Genomic DNA, 17,499 nt, shown 5'->3' with positions numbered 1-17,499 from the left:
CGAGGCCAGCACAGAGTAGATAGTGTGCCTGCCTCGGATGGAGCAGGTGAATCCTTACTGAGCCCTGAGAAGCAGGTCTGATGAAGACATAAATAACTAAGGCTCCCCAAACTGCTATTTACTTAGCTTATTTATTAACGTGTCTTCCTTCCTGTACTGTGGCATCAGTATTAGAGCCCCCTGTGGCCTCTGAGGCCCTGTGTGCTCTGTTTACCTGGGTGGGGACAGCCACCTGCTTGGCAGAGCAGACTCGAGATATATCTGGGGGCTCTGGCTGTGTTTGCCCAAACTCAGAGGCAAGCACGCACCAGGAGGCCACATGCAGTCAGAGGGGTTCAAAGAAGCCCCACACAAGGGGAGAGGCACCCCCCTGCCCTGGGAGGCTGAGACTGGACTGAAGGGGAGGGTGGGAGCATGGGCCACACGGTCTTGGGATGCAGGCCTTAGTAGCTTCCCCGTGAGGGCTGTGGTACGGGTGTGTGTCTATCCTGCTCACGGAGAGGCGCTCAGTCTGGTTCAGCAACACCCACCCTCTGAAAGCAGGCACACCGAGAGGTACTCTCCCCAAGAAAGTTCTGGGCCCAACCTCGCCTCTATCTGAGCAGGCTCTCATTCAGAGTCTTGCCCAAACCAACAGAAGGATTTTGTCCTGTAACTTGGAAGAAAAATAAAAACAAACACAGAGAAACAAGAAGAACGACAGAAGAGAAACGGGAGGTGGGGAAGGGGAAGGGGAAAAAGACAGAAGGAGGTTTGGGATTAAATGGCTCCTCGTGAGGAATATTCCGGCATTCCTCCTGAGCCCTCTCCTGGGTCAGCTACAGGCACTTAAGAAGTTTCCCTGCTGAGTTCTATTGGGAATTTGGAAGAGGTCAGCCTTTTAGGATACACGTCATGTAGAACTTTCTAGATACAAATCAACATCTTGGTGCTGCATGTGGAGGCTGGGGCTTGGCATAGATACTCATCTAGGAAAATGCATCTGTGCCTAGAGTTCCCAAATGCCACCCACTCCGTTACCTCACATCACTTTTTGAGGATACATGATGTTTTAAACAGCTGTGCACACCTGTGAGAGCATAAGAGGAGAGGCAAGAACAGGACGACGGGGAAAGCAGACTGTGTCCACTGATAAAGATGTGCCCTCCGTAGCCTGTATCCCACATTAGGAGGAGGGCCTGCTAATCCCAGCACACATCCTTTGGGGGCAAACTCAACAACTCTTTTAGCCCTCTTACCTCCGTCCATCAGGTTGGCCCAGTAAATGACTCTGAACCCCTGGAGAATTCCATTCAAGGCTTCCTTGGAAAGTGTGGACCAGGATATTGATATGCTTTCTGGTGATGTTGCTATGGCTTGGACATTTTCAGGGGGGTAACTGGGCACTGAAATTAAACAATTAGAATCTGTAACAACCATGGGAGGTTTAACTGGCAAAGCAATACCGAATAAGCAACATTAGTTTAACATTGCAACGTGCAAGGAAAAGAAAAAAATCGCACTCAATCCACAAAATTAAGGAAAAAAAACCCCTAGTACCACTACCCTATGCAAATATTATAACTCCGTAAAATGTAAAATAATATGAGTTTATGTAAAATAATATGAGTCTATGTCCTAACATACTTCCATAGTCTCCCTTTCTGAGTTAATTGCTTCACTTTGAAGGAGGCTGGACTGGGACTGGGGAATGGGGAACGCTTCTGATATTACTGCATGAGTAAAACACCATAGCTTGTCCGATTTATCTCCCCATCACTCTTGTAAGTGACCCTCTGTATTTAGATGCATCTGGCATGTAAATTGGAAGCCTAGCTATTGGCAAGTGCTATAGTGCAGACATGTAGTCATATAGCTTATTCACTGTCCCCCTCCTCCCAGGCCAGCCTCCCCTTTCAAAAGTATAATATTTTGTCAGAGGATAGAGGGAGAATGGATTAAGACAGAGGCTGGAAGGATGTCTGAGGTCTTGTTTTCTTCACATTGAGTTTATGCAAAGCTTAAATGGCCTGGCTGGGAGAAGGGACAAAGTATCAACAGAAACACACACATCGGTGCACCATGAGCATTGAAGTGAAAACCAAAAGGCATACATAACCATGATTGCAAAAGACCATGGAGTCGGAAGGAAAAATCCCAGTTTTAGGGTTCCTGGTTTTGTAAGACTTCTCTCCCTGTAAAAATGGTCGGAAGTTATGGATGCAAGTCCCCAGCGTACGAAGTTGTCGCCTTAAAAATCTACACTTAGTGTGACAATGAACCCCATGCCTTATCTCTGTCCCTAACCTTGGGCCTCTGGACACCGTTCTCTATTGCTTTTCAAGCACGACTGGAAGGCATGGGAGAAGGGTGAAGTAACTCCTCATGGTCACCAGGGGGTGCTCGGTCACCGTGAGATTTGCTCCAGGACCCTGCTCATTCCTTTCTCTGGTGCAGAGTGGTTGAAAATAGAAAGCAATCCAAAATAATAATAATAATAATAATAATAATAATAATAATAATAATAATAATAATATAAGAAGAAGAAGAAAAATAAGAAAAGAAATAAAGAAAAATCCCCTTTAACATTGATTTGGAAGAAATTCTTAGAAAATCAGATTTCTACATCCTGGTCGGTCCTAGGGAGAGCCTTCGATGCACTCGGGAAAAGCCCAATTCTCCTGCTTGGAATGATTGAGATGCTGGAGAGGAACAGATTTGGGCTCTGCAGTCAAGGGTGAGACCCAGTCCCTGCAGCCGGTGAGTGAAGTAAGGCAAGTTTCCCTGGAACCCCCAGTCCCCGGCCCGGGCCTGGCACCTTTGTCACGGCAGAGCCAGCAGGAGCCAGGCTGTCGGGGGCCAGAGTGGCCACCAGACCAGAGCAGACGCTTGAGGAAGGAAAGGCCCGAGCAGCCGCCTCCAGAACCTACCATCCTCGAGGGTGGTGGTGATGATTTCCTGAGAAGAAGGTCCCGTCCCGGCCCGGTTGCAGGCCTGCACTACCAGGCCGTACTGGGTGAACTTATTGAGGTTGTCCAGGGTGTAAATCTCACTGTCCCCAGTGGTGTCGATACTGATAATGTTGAATTGGAAGTTGCCCCCGGTGCTGTACTCGCGGTAACCTATCTGGTAGCCACGGATAATCCCATTTTGCAAATGTTTCTTGGGAGCCTGAAGAGGAGAAGAAAAGAACGCACTAAGGAAAACTTGAGAAGGACAGGAGGGAAGCCCGCACCCACCCGCCTCTTAGGGAAGCGGAATACAGTCGGACGGCCATGGTGATGAAGGTAGGAGGTGTCCTAACAGGAGTCGAGACAGGGATGTTTGCAGTGACCTCATGCGCAGCCGCCTTTGGCCGCGTACTCCTCCTCGGGGGTCGGAAACACCACGTACGCATGTGGTGCCCCAGGTCCACCAGCCGCCACACAGGGACACCAATCTTCACACCTTCACCCAGCAAAATCTACTGAGTAAGAGCTGCTCTGACAGGGAGCAGAAATGATTTTTTGTTTTATTTTATTAAAAAATTTTTTTTTAAATTTTTATTTATTTTTGAGAGAGAGAGAGAGAGAGAGAGAGAGAGAGAGCAGAGGAGGGGCGGAGAGAGAGGGAGACACAGAATCCGAAGCAGGCTCCAGGCTCTGAGCTGTCAGCACGGAGCCCGATGTGGGGCTCCAACACACAAACCGTGAGATCGTGACCTGAGCCAAAGTCGAACCCCTAACCGACTGAGCCCCCTAGGTGCCCCCAGAAATGAGTTTTTAAAACAAGGTCCCTGCCCTCGTGGAGCTTCCACTTTAATGGAATGTTCCAGAATAAAGGTGTTTCCAATTGAGAGCTGCATGTGAAGGGGGTCCACCAATGACAAGAAGGCAGACTTCTTTCCTTAAGGCACAAATCATTTTGGAATCATTTCATGGGGATGCAACCTGGGCAGGGGTGAGGCTATAGTTGGCTAGTCTCTGCTAATGACAGAGGGTCTGCTGAGTCGAAGACAGAACATGTTAGCCAACATCTTGGATTTTTAAAAGAAGCCAAACTCTTTACAATTATAAGAGCAACACAACGGTGATTTTGCAGGGAGGTTTTGCAGACTTTCAGGCAGTCAAGAGATACTTGTGTGCAAGTGTACATATATGAGTATTTGTATTATGTCTGCGTGTGCATTATGTGTGAGCACAAGTGTGTATGTGAGTGTATGTGCAAGCGTGTATGTGTATTTGTGCTATGTCTGTGTGTGAGTACATGTGTGTTTGCATACGAGTGTGTGCAAGTGTGTATGTGTGCATATTTGTGTTTTGTCTGGTGTGCGTGTGAGTATCTGTGTGTCTGTATTTCACTACAAACCGTGGGCTTAGAGCCCTCAGGAGCATGAGGACTTTCTCTGTCCCCCAAGTGCTGACAATCCAATTGGAGAGAGGGAGTAAACACTTAGGAAACCAGAGAGACTCTCAAGGGTCGAGTGTCCGGCCCTGGATGTGAAGGCCAGCAGGCGTCCAGAAAGCGGCGAACTCGGAGCGGTTGGAAGGGGCCGTTCCCCGTGGACTTGGAAGGGTGGCCAGGGCTCGGGCCTGGGAGGTGAGGACATAGTGCGAGGTGCCTGCAGAAAGTGGCTGGGAGAGGCAGGGTGGCCGCAGGAGAGCAAGGGTGTCCAGCACAGGGCAGCCAGGAATGGTGGCTAGGGAGCAGATGGGGTGGGGCTGGCTGGTGAGCTAGTCCTTCATCAAGGGCAAAGCGCGAGGCAGCGGCATCCACACAGGGAGAAGGCAGAAGGAGGTTCTGGGCAGCATTAATGAATTTCAGCAAATATTGATGAATTGCCTAATAGGCACCCTCCCAGTGGGATTAGATACCGCAGGTTACGTTGGAGTGTTAGTCTGAGCTATAGAGGAGCAGTAAAATCACATCTTTTAAAGCAAGTTTCCTCATATTTGGTTTTCTTGGATTGCAGCTGTCTTCCTCAACAAGCAGTCTGATTTCAGGCAAATACGTAGATCCGATAGAGATCGACGAAACAGGCATGTAAACCAGTGCATTCATAGTCACCGTTGGATCCTGACTCGAGATCCTTTTTATAAGCACAGCTCTATGCAATCTTGTTTTTCCAGTGATGAGCTATGACTTTTCACTTTGTATGAAATCGGATCGAAAGATTTTAGATTTTGAGAATTTGATGACATGGAAATTGTTTTACCACAACCCCTGAGTGGCATTTATATCATTTAATTAATTAATGAAATTAATTTCCCTGCAAGAGTCATCTCTAAGTCAAATTTAAAACAGGTATTTCTTTTATTTCATGTAGTTTTTAAATGTTAAATACAGCATGGGGCGTCTGGGTGGTTCAGTTGGTTAAATGTCTGACTTCGGCTCAGGTCATGCTCTCACGGCTCGTGAGTTAGAGCCCCGCGTTGGGCTCTGTGCAGAGAGCTCGGAGCCTGGAGCCTGCTTCTGGTTCTGTGTCTCCCTTTCTCTCTCTGCTCCTTCCCTGCTCATGCTCTGTTTCTCTCTCTCAAAAATAAATAAACATTAAAACATTTTTAATGTTAAATACAGTGACCCAAATATAAATGATATATATTTTTTAAGATTAGGTTTAGACTCATTAAATATTCTAATTTTTCAAGTGACTCACTGTGTAGGTTTAAGACCCCCTCAGACACTAGGTCAGGATCTCAATACGGTGGTTACGCATCGGATCAAGAAGCGAGAGAGGGAATAAAGGCAATTTCCAACAGAATACGTTTGCATAGCGCGGCAACCAATTTAGCTAAACCTTCCAGAAGTAGAGGAACCTGCTTGCTGACTTTTAGCTCCTCGGGTTTGGGAGATTAATCATGCCTGTGATCTGGCTGCATGGGTAGGGTGGAGAAATCTTCCTTTTTTCCCTCCCATGGGTAAGAATACATTCTAACTAGCATAATTATGCTAGACATTTTTAAATCAAAGAAACATTTAACAAATCACATGAAGAGAAAGCATTGCTTGCATGCGCAAAAACAAGACAAAATTCTAACTATATCAGGCAGAGTTTATGTTTTATCATTATTTTGTATGCTGAGCAGTCAGATTTCAACTTAGGGATGTGTTTACATGAAAGAAATCCTTGGAAACACTGAAAAACTCTTACCTTTTTACAAATCCATAGAAACAGGATTTTTGTACATTCAGTATAGGAAATGTTAGGGACTGTGGTGCGCATTCCAAAGTGTTTTGAAAGTGACCCTGGAGATTCTCTCTGATTTGAATGGGCAACAGGCCAGTGGGGACAGGGGGTGTGGAACAGTGGTGGCCCCTGAATCCATTTGTCTGGCAATGAGCTTCACATCATCCCAAGGCAAGTTAGTACATAATACCCTTTACTTTCAAGTTTGTTTGCAATGATGCTTTAAACATCTGAGCCTTGGAGCCTGTGTTGACCTGGGATAAAGGTAGATGTATGTAAAGAAGAAATCCTAATGTGGAAGATGGTTTCAGAACCATCAACCAGTTTGATGTTAAACAGCATCAAATTGTGATCGAAAAAAAATGTTTTCATTTGTTTAATGAAACTAAATGAATGGAGTTAACGGTGGAAGAAAGGAAAAAGAGGAAATCAGGTAGAGATCTTGAATCTGGGTTGCAGGTTACTGAAGAAGGCAAAATTCCTAAGAAACCACTTCGATCATGCCCCTTCTCTCCAAATCTCAGCTGTACCTGTAGTTGAGATTTAACAAGGATGTTCCTGGACGTTCCCTGATGACCTAGGGTTCTCTCGGGCTGGTGAACAAGCACGGAAGTTCTAACTCTCTTGCATTTTCCCATCTCATGAGCCTCTCCCTGCTGCTCCCCCGCATCAGAGACTACTCCTCTCCCTCCTCTGTCAAAACCCAACTCATTCTCCACCGCCAGCTCATCGGTTTCCTTTGACTGCCTCCATCCACGTTCTCTCTCCTTCAGCCTCTGGTTCTCTCTCCTTCAGCCATCGGCTCAGCAAGAACTGATCACTTCCATCCCCTCCTGCGGCCACCGGTCTGTATCGAATGTTGGTTTCCAAGGACTTGAATGCAAGCTCCAAGTGCACAAGGATTCCCACAAGCATGCCTGAAATCTCACCCACTCACTCGTCTAAAACGGAACTTCAGCACAGGGGACATTCTCAGAAAATGTTACGGTAGATGCAGAAGAGAAGGGTTTTGAGCACAGATGAGGCTCAACAAAAGTGACGGGTAGGAATGATCTCAGTTGCAGGGTTATAATCTGACTGGGTCCAGGGCTAATGGGAAAGGCTTAAAGATGGACGAGATGCCCGGAATCAGGAATCACGATAGAGGCCTGATCAGAGGCCTGGATGAGCCAGTACGGAAGGAGGTCTCAGGAGCACCATGCAACTTAGATTCAAGCTGAGAGCTGGCTTCCACGTGGTCACTTAGTGTGGCAGCTCACGCATCAGGATGAGAGATCCAGGCAGGATTTGGAAGGGTCCGGCTTCATTTTTCAGGCCTCGTTAAAGCAGCAAATAGCATTCAAAGAACCAACTTATATGGACAAAGTGATCTTTTTATTTTCCTTCTTAAAACAGGTATTCCAGAAAGTTTGCTCACTTCCTTAGCCAGCTGATGGGCTACATGTTTTCATAATAAGGATCACTTGAGGCGCCTGGGTGGCTCAGTTGGTTAAGCGGCTGATTTCAGCTCAGGTCATGATTTCACGGTCCACGGGTTTGAGCCCCGCGTTGGGCTCTCTGCACTCAGAGCCTGGAGCTCCCTTTCTCTCTCTGCTCTTCCCCCACTTGTGTTTTGTGTTTTTTTTCTCTTTCTCTTTCTCTCAAAAACAAACAAATAAATAAATAAGAACATTAAAAAATATACAATAAGGATCACTTAAGGCAGACCCACAGATTTAGAGCAAACCTCACCTGCCAACCAGTCCTCTTAATACATATTAAAGGAAGATTCTGGAGAGTAAGTGAATGGAAAAATGAAGAAAAAAAGAACAAAGGAAGGAAGTCTGAAGTGGAGGAAGGCCCCCTTCACTCTATATGGTAGAATTCAACATTCTGAGTCTCTTTCCACACTGGAAGATGTTGTTATTTACAGACGGCTCTGATTTACGGGGGGTTCGGTTCCTACCTTCTCCCAAACCCCTCAGAGTGTGCTACAGTTCCACAAGAAAGCCCTTCTCTATTCACTATTGCGTTTCTCATGTAGGGGTTAATTATTTTTCCACGTTGAATACTGCTCTTCCTTTCATTTGCCTTTGGATCCAGTAATGAGCCCGGTTTCTTTCCATGTGCCTCATTTATCTGCCATCTGGGGTACTCTGTCCCCTTTCTGGCCCTGGCATTTTCTTCCTCCTTTAGTCTTCCTAAACAGCCTTCTTTCATCCTTCTAGGTGCCCTTTCTCCAGCCTCCGATCCCCCCCTGCCAACCCCCACTTCCTTTAAGAAACTGTCTCTTTTGATCTCCATGACAACAGTAGCACCTTGTCAATGGATCTGTGTGGTTTTGCAAGTGCCAGTATTTTATGCATTCATCCAAATCAGCCTGGGAGCCGCAGTGGCAGATGTAGAGGTCTTTAAAAAGTTGGTAAAAACAGGGATGTGCAAATGCTCACAGCACCATCAAGGACGTGAGTGATGAGAACAGGCATCTCTTGTTTAGAAAACCACTAGCCGGGGCCTGTTTCTGGCACGCTCCCCTCCCCCTTCCCACCACAGGTGAATGGACTCTGCTCACAGCCAGGATTCACCTGCCGGCCAACCATGAGAGCTAAAACCTCTACCGCAGACTTCTGCATTCCAGGAACACCACATTGCTCAGGCATGTTGAGTAACTCAGGTGAAAAATGAATCGCAAATTTTCCTTTTAGATTGCTCCAAATTCACTTAAAATGAAACCTGTCCTCATTTCCCTTTATTACAGGGGTGGCGGTCTGTCTTTTCTCATGTTCGTTCATGTTATCCCTCCAGCCCCCTTCCCTGCTCCCCACCATAAATAGCAGCTACTCAGTAAGCTTGCGCAGTGAACGGATGCATTAAATAGAGCAGTACGGGCTGGTGCCTCTCCCATACAAGTGGACACCTGCAAGTGAATCCGTGATTAAAGCAGAGCACTGTGCTTGTGGTGCCCAAGGTTGGCACTGGGTAGCATGGAAGGGAAAAGAGAGAGGTGCCTTTTCCCATTGTGGGCAAAAAGGTTCCCGAGAAGGAACACTTCACCTGAGCCTAGAGGAAGACCAGCCGTTGCTGGAATGCAGTCGACCTTCCCTGCTGCACCCAGGCGAGATCACAAGAGATGACCCCGGAAGGAATACCTCCGAGGGACCCTTCAGGAGGGATCTGTGATGACTGTGGGGGTGGGGATGTCTGGAGTGGGGAGAAAGCTAGGGAATCCCCTCTGAATCAGAAACCCGCTGAGGGATAGAGGTGGTGATCTGTGTTTTCACAAGCCCTTCAGGGCATCCTGATGTATGCTCAAGCCTGAGAACCACTGTTGTTGTCTTGGGGAGTCTTTACAGAGTTGAATATTGGCCTTGCTTGGGATGGACAATGTAGTTAAACAACCACTGATTCCTCAAATTTCAGGTCACTAATAACCCATTTTCCTGGTCTCTCTGTGGAACCAAAGGGAACACAAGCAAATAATGACTGTCAGACCTTCACAGTCCCGTGAGTGGCACAGCAGGGAAGGGGCTCTGCTTCACATGTGGCCTCAGTTGGAGGGGGACCATGCCTTGCTGCACAGACCCCTGGCTGGGCAGCCGCTCTGAGTAAATGGATGGTGGGTTTTGAGGAAGCGATGTCCAAGAGAAGAGGTCTGCACCTTGTCTCTGTCTGCACGAAATACAGTGTCCACGCCGTGTGTCTCCTATGAGGGATACACATGGCCACGTGGCACCCTCCCCAAAAGTTACTGTCATCCAGTGGTCGGGACAGAATGAAGGGTCACATGTTGTGAAATACAAAGTAGACATGTGATCTGCCCATGAGATGTGCTTTGGAACACAGAAGCTATTCAGTTCAGGGCTGAGAAATTGACAGCGAATGACAGAACTCTGAAATACACACAGTATTGAGAGGCCAGGAACTCTGACTTGTAGCTGGTAGTTACTATTCCAGTCAGATTTGGCAGCTGGGGAAGAGGCAGGGGCCAAACGTATGCGCAGGCTTGGAAAACACATGTAGAATTTTAGAAACAGGCTCTTACAATTTTATGGGATCAAATTGAGGTTAACTATTGCATAACAGGACTTCATTTATTTACTTTCTAAAGTGTGGGGTGGCTCTCATTTCATTCATTCATTCACTCAGTCATTCATTCATCCAGCCAATAAACATTTGTTGAATCGCTCCTCTTGCTGGGTCCCCTCCCTTTTCGGAATGTCACTGTCCCTTCCATCCTACACTGTCTGATAACCACACACAGCATTTCTCACCAGCCAGAGAGGCTTATCCAATGGTTTCTACCAAAGACCTAACAAAGGAATTCACAGCACATACGCAGACCCTACTTGATTTTATATGTACTGGCTCTGAGAGCTGGTCTCCAGAATATCCCACATTTAATGTCAGGGCCTCTAGATGTCTAGATGTTTCTGAGAAACAGAGTTGGCCAGAAGGGTGATGACTCACAGTGTCCCAGAGTCTGCGAGTGGAGTCTGTTGGAGAGAAATGGCATGGAGAAGGAAGGTGCCCAGGTTCATACGAGGGAAAGAGCAGGGATAGAGTGGGGAGGGGTGCAGGAGACATCTCCGTTGGCCACAAGGGATGTAGCCAGGGCCCAGCCAAGAAAGAATGAACCTGGAGACTGTGATGTTTGGGGAGACAGGTCCCACCTGAGTGTCTAGACATTGTGCAGGCAATGGGGATGTAGAGGGAAAGGAGTTTTGGTTAGGATGTCGAAAGAGAACGTGTACCAGTTTGTGAACATAGGGCTGGGACCCCAACTATTTAGCAACACCTGAGTCATCTCAAAGGGCTTGGGTCCTCCTATGCGGACTAGAGGGTGACAACCTGGGCTACCTCCCCTGTAGGTAATGGGAGCCCCTGGGGATGGTAGGGTGGCCAAGGAGATCTGGGGGCACAGTTGGTCCAGATCTGCTAAGCAAGTGCAAAAGGCAGTGTTTTCAAAGGTATTAGAGTCTTTGTAGAGAAATGGCCTGCCTCAGCTATACGAAGAGTTGCTTCTGTCACAGTTTTTGTAACTTTTGTCATGTATTTTCTATCCAGAAGAACCAAAGAAGATCCAAACTTCAGAAGGAAGTCCTTCAGTGCTTTAAATCTTGGTTCAAAGAGCCAAGTGACAGGAAGCTTATTTGTGATGTGTTCCAATTGCATACGGCTGCTTCCCAGGCGTTGCCTTCTTCAGTAAAGCATGGTTGACAAACTATGGTCCAGGGGCCAAGTCTCTTTGGGCATTTCTTCTATATGGCCCTTAGCTAAGAACGTATACACTTTTTACATCTTTACATGGCTGCAAAATTCAAAGGAGGGAGAATATTTTGTGGCGTGTGAAAATTACGTGAGCTTCAAAGGTCAGTATGTCTAAGTAAAGTTTTACTGGAGCTTGGCTGCACTCGTTTGGCTGTCTGCTTCTGCCCTCCAGTGGCAGAGCTAAATGGTTAAGAAGGACTCACAAGGCTGGAAGTATTTACTCTTTGGCCCTTGACAGAAACGGCATACAGACCCCTGTGGGACACAATGTTCTGGACTGAATCAACGTGCAGGGTAGAATTCATGGGTTGCGCTGGGGTTGGAGGCGGGGCGGGGATGGGAGGTGAGCAATGGTGTGAGGAGACGCACCTCTGTGACAGGAGGGTCCGAGAGGGGGCCAGGGTTTCGGCTGAGTGTTTGATGGAGTCAGTCCTCCTTCTTGCAGGGATGGCAAAGTTCTAACTGGGGTCCTATGAGAAGAGCAGCAGTGCCTGCATCAACAGTGGGCTTTCGATGATGGATTTAGTATCGACCATCTACACTTTATGTCATGACTGAAGCATATGGCCCATTGCTTCCACAGAGCTATTAAACTTGGCTTCTTATTTGTGCTTTGGTAATGAAAGGCACTGGCCTCAACTGAAGGACCTATGGGCATGAACACTCACGAATGGGTAATGGAGGAGAAGTGTTGAGAGAATGTTCAGTAGGATAGTCTCCCCTGTCAGGAACATGCTATCCTGGACATGGGACCCCCAAGGGACCAGTCTGGTTCTCAGATGGGGGATGAGGCCGACACATGCCCAAATGCAAAGAGAGCCACAGGTCCTGTGTTGACCCTGGAGTGACCCTGCACATTCTATACCTCATACTTTCCTTCCTTGGGGATTCTGACTTCCAGAAGTCAACAATATGCCTCCTGAATTCTTCTGTTATGTATATAAAAACAGGGCTTATTTTCAACTTTAGATGGTTAACTTCCAGAAAAAACACAAAAAAATGATAATATACCTTTAAAAGGTAGAATTGTTTCATTGCCCATATTTCTGTGATTACTCAAAGCACATAGCATTTTTATTTTACATCTCAACTTAAACTTTTCAAAAGCATGTGCTAACGGGAGGAATCCATCACAAGAATTGAAAGAACGTAAAACTAGTTTTCAAAGAGATTTCTACAAAGAGGAGCTGGCTTTAAAAAAAAATTATACGGGATAGAGTTGATTGGTTACATCTTACTGCATTTAGTTAAATGCATTTGTAGTGGTGAAATGAATCTGAAAGCATACATTGTGTTTTTCTGTTTGCTTTCATGTTATCCTGAACATAGAATGTGGAAACTGGATACAGGACAGTCTCCTACAGCAATTGGCTCATGCTGTCCTGGCCAGAGTTCTTCCTGAAACAGACCACAAAGAACTTTGTCCAGCCTGGTTTTAAATGAGAAAAGCAGCATCATATTTCTTCCTTTGCCTTAAGAGACATGTCCAGGACATTACAGGTGTCGTCTGATGTCTGTGCAATTCTTGGTCGGACATGTGTTCCTTTATTTGTTTGATTTTTTCATTCTAACATAGGTGCCCCATTTATTAACTTAACTACCTTATTTGATTTCTCTGATAAGATGAGAAATGTCATCAGCAAGATGGCTTAATGACTGCTCTCTAGGAAAATCAGGCAAATAAAATGGTGTATCTTCATTCACTCACTTGATGGGTGCCAATTGGTTTTATGATGGTTAGAACCATACTCACTGTACCTTGATCTGACTTGTTCTCTGTTAAAAGCAGAGTTAGTATTTTATGAGAACCAGTAAAACTAAACACGAGGCAATCTTATGAATATTTTTCTTAAAGTTACTACCTAGTCATTCATTATTAGATTCTTTAAAATAAAATTTTTATTTATTTGTTGTTGCTGTTGTTTTTTGGGTTTTTTTTGTTTTGGTTTTGCTTTTTGTTTTTTTGTTTTTTTTTTTTTTGGTAAGGCAAATTTCACAATATTTATATTTACTGGGATATGGGCTGTGCTACCCAGAGCCACCTGGGGGCCAGCATCCTGCATAGGGATCAAAATTGAGGCTGTCATTCAAGGGTTCAACCTGCATATTCTAAAGTGTCATCATGTCTTTCATCCTCTCTGTTATCAAGTCAGTACTGATAGATGAGTAGGGAAGATAATACTCATAAACATGTCCACTCGTTTATGATAAAATAAGAAAAACTCTCTGAATGGAACGAGTGTAAAGGGTTTGAGTTTCAGCAAAGACAAAGTAAGTTGCTTGAGGTCATTTTTATTAGGTGTGGTCATGGGAGTAATACGTGATTTTCCTGAAGTCTAATCTATTACTTTTTAAATGATATCCAAGTATTCTTATTATATGCGATTTACTTGTAGAGACATTTAACTTATGTTAATCCTCCTTGATGCATGACGAAATGTCGTCAGTGATATTTTTGCATATACTCTTAATTTTTCACTAGAAGTAGTATATATTCATACACATATGTCCCTGTAAAATTTCATAGCTAAAATTATGCATAGTGTACTTAATAGGCAATTAAGTAATTTTTAATATTATTCACTCATAAGCAATTTTTATCCTAATGTCCCATCTTAGTTATTTTATTTTATTTTATTTTTTTAGAGAGAGAAATAGAGAGCATGGGTGGGGGAGAGGGGCAGAGGGAGAGAGACGGAATCTTAAACAGGCCCCATGCTCAGCAAGGAGTCTGACACGAGGCTTGATCTCCTGACTCTGGGATCACGACCTAAGCCAAAATCAAGAGTCAGACGCTCAACCGACTGAGCCACCCAGGTGCTCCCCACCTTTTCTCCCCTAATGTCCCACCTTTACAACCTAATTCACTTGTAAAATATGATGTTGCTGTGTTAGACAAAGAAAGACCTGTAGCTGGTCATCAATAAATGTCCAGAATGCTCTTTTAGCTCTAACTTTGTGATTGTTATCATTATTCTTATTTGCATTTTTGATAATGTTCTCTATGAAGCCAAAAATACCATCTCCGCCTCCTAACACTCTTCGCTAGCAGTTTATCACCTAACATCTTTGAAACAGAACAATGAAAGTGCCTCTGACGTCTTGTATTGTGTCATGTTCATCCAGCCTCAGTGTGAAACTTATAGAACAAGCCATCTGAAAGGATTGCCAGCTGGTGAATGGAGATGGCCTTGATCCTAGTCCTTAGTCCAAGCTCAATTTGTGTCCTGTCAGGGTCAATTAACTGGAGCCGTACGATGGGATGTCCCTCCTATGCTGAGTTCCAGCCAATCTCTCCAGCATGCCTGGTGTCAGACCTGGACCCACACTCCTGGCCACTAAGCAGCCTTTGGAAAGCTGGCCAGCATCTTTTTGCTGCACTTGGGGGCTGGGAACCAAGAGAATTGCCTGCTTAGGTTGGGAGGTCAGCCAGGACCCTTGGGCAGTCTGGATCAAGGCTCTCTCTGGGACAGAGAACTAGGGTCAGTGGTGAAGGCCAATCACACAGCTAAACCAGGAAGGCTAACCCAAGGGGTAGATGGAGAGAGATGCCAAATATATGCCAAATGAAGCAAATAAGCAATGGATGGGGTTGTTAAAGGGATTTGTGTAGGTTATACATGTACAAAAAAGTAAGATGTGAACACAGTAAAAAAAAAAAGGTTTCCAAAAACAAGGTACTTCCTCTTGATATGAATATTTTAACATGAATGCAAGCAATAGAAATTGTTCATGTGTTCATTTAACACATATTTAAATATAATTCTACGGGGGATACAGTGAACAAACAAAAACAAGACAAGATATGCCCTCTATCCTCCCAGAGCGACTCAACTGTAAGAAGCTGAGAGAGAATACTCCTAGGCTATGTGGATGCCCAAAAGGTTTTTAAATCAGCTTGGATTTTTCTTCTCTTACTATAGGGGAAAGAGCCTGGCTTGTTAATATGAGAAGGGCTGATAGTTACTTAAATATTTGTAACACATGTTGGTCATCGGGATTTTTAATAAAGCTGCTGTAAATCCAACTCTAGAACAAATTGATTAAGAAATGTAAATTCTGTAATTTTTCATAGCCTGAGGATTAAAGTGAGAAGCAAGAAATGAAGTAAAATTAATTTCAAGGCAACCCTTTTCAATTTCAACTGATGTTGGAAAAAGGGGTGTTGACTTACTGGTCCAGTTATGCTAAGGTTCAAGTTTACAGTTGGAAAGAAAGAGGGAGAAGGTAAAAGTTACATTTTTCTTCTCTCCTGTAACACTAATGTCGGGTAAAATTTATAACATGAGGTTGGAAGGAACAGGACAAGAAACTAATATTTGTTGAACTTCACTTGGGCCCAAGCTGCAATCTTGGCATTTCAAGTACCTTAGCTTTTCGGTTGCTTAGAAACCAGTTGGAAAAGCTGCGTGAGGGTCCTCAAGCGGATAGTCTGCAGCTCTCAGATTTTGGGCAAATCCCTTTAACGTCAGGAGTTTGTACAAAACCTGATGTACTCGATACACAGATCTAATGGCATAATGTATGCAAAATTGAACACAATGCCTGGTAGAGAGCAAATGCTTCAGGGATCCCAGCCAGGGAATACTGTTCTGGAAGGCGGTCTTTTCCAACACAGCAAGCCATTTCCTGGCTAGGGGGATTTAGATGCAGGAGTCAAGGGGAACCTGCCATTTATTAAATCATTATGATGAAAGTCACTGGCAAGAAGGAAGTTCTGTTTTTAAATGACGAGCTAAGCCATTTTCTCATTGGAAGAGCTCATCTCAGAAACATACGATAGATAGATTGCAGTGGTGCTTCAATCAGTGGGAATTACTGGGGATTGTGGAGATGTGGTGTTTGGTTAAAAGCATTCTTCAGCTTACTGAAATTTAACCCCCTAAATACGCGATGTTCATATTTTATGGAAATCAGGTGTCTCTTTTCCAACACTGTTCATTCTAAATGAAATCCAGCCAGAGGGGTGGACACAGAAGGGGCAAGAAAAGTGGCAAAGTCATTCTCAGGGACCTCTCTGGAGTCGTCGGTTTGACAGCTGTTTTTAGCACGGCAATATTGAAACAGCTGAAAATTCCGTAGTTTTCGGATGGCCTGCGGCTCTAAACGGACTTCTCGTTTTAAACAAAAGGAAATATTTACGTCAATAGGATAAACAAAAAAAAAACCAAAAAACCTCTGCCTTAAATTGCATCCTCTGGAGAAGTGTTTAAAATACCTGTGATAGTTAAATATTCCAGATGCTTAAGGTTTTCTGTTATAAGCACATGCAGATAGCAGGCAATCAAACTGTCCTGCATTTGCAATAAAATGGAATCCGTGGATTCTGAGACTGGCCAGAAGAGAAGGTGATGGGCACTTTCAAAAGAGACTTGTTCCGTCGGTATTTTGACACTTAGGGACACGGACTGAAACCGCAGTTTTCTGACAAACCAAAGAATTCTCCTTTAAGTTTTATGATTTTGCAGGTACTTTATCAAATCTGTTATTAATAATTGGTAGCTTTACATACTTGTTCTGATTTTAAGGAACGCCAGCAAAAACATGCAGTAAATTGTATTTGCTTCTGCAGACCCTTCTGTTCTTTAAAGGGTTGAGGGGGGAGCCAGAGCTAGAAAACGAACCTTTAGTATCATTTATTTTTATTTATTTAGAACCACTGATGTTACCTCTAGAGTTGCTGCCAAGGTGCTGCTCAGCATTTTTATTTAATTCCAAATACGTAAGAGTATTAAAAGCCCCATTTAATATGGCCCTGGTTCTCGGACATCTGCCTGAAGGCTGACATTTGATGTGACGTGCAAAGGGCCATTTCCTCTGACACCTATCACAAAATTTGTGAACCATTACGGCCACTCAGTTTTCAATAAATTACAGGAGAAGCCCATTGGCTGTCCGTCTGCCCCACAGAGCAGGGCTCACATCTTTGGGTGTCCTCCCACGGTAGGCTCGGGAGAACCTCACTGTAGCATGGGTTAGACCCTCATGATAGTACAGCCTGAGGCTCGGATTTCCTCACAGCTGGGGTGCCTTCTCCACGGCAGGTGCTGAACGGTGGAAGGCTTCAGAGGCCATTGTGATATGGAACATCTATGCTATGGACCTCA

The 17,499-nt window shown here is 44.9% G+C and overlaps 1 protein-coding gene across 2 annotated transcripts in view; it reads right to left on the bottom strand.

Annotated features, from left to right (window-relative positions):
* Positions 1 to 17,499, bottom strand: part of DSCAM (DS cell adhesion molecule) — a 693,896-nt gene that overhangs the window by 39,328 nt on the left and 637,069 nt on the right. The window contains exons 17-18 of one of the 2 annotated variants that reach the window (XM_053220540.1): positions 2,910 to 3,150; positions 1,239 to 1,385 (exon numbers count right to left, since the gene is read on the bottom strand). In XM_053220540.1, coding sequence (XP_053076515.1) covers positions 1,239 to 1,385; positions 2,910 to 3,150 — 388 coding nt within the window. Of the gene's footprint in view, positions 1 to 1,238; positions 1,386 to 2,909; positions 3,151 to 17,499 lie in introns of those variants that run through there. The other variant, XM_053220541.1, reaches the window with a different exon arrangement.

Source organism: Acinonyx jubatus, chromosome C2 (genome assembly GCF_027475565.1).
Source record: "Acinonyx jubatus isolate Ajub_Pintada_27869175 chromosome C2, VMU_Ajub_asm_v1.0, whole genome shotgun sequence".
NCBI lineage: Eukaryota > Metazoa > Chordata > Mammalia > Carnivora > Felidae > Acinonyx > Acinonyx jubatus.
This window is presented reverse-complemented; position numbering and strand designations above follow the sequence as displayed.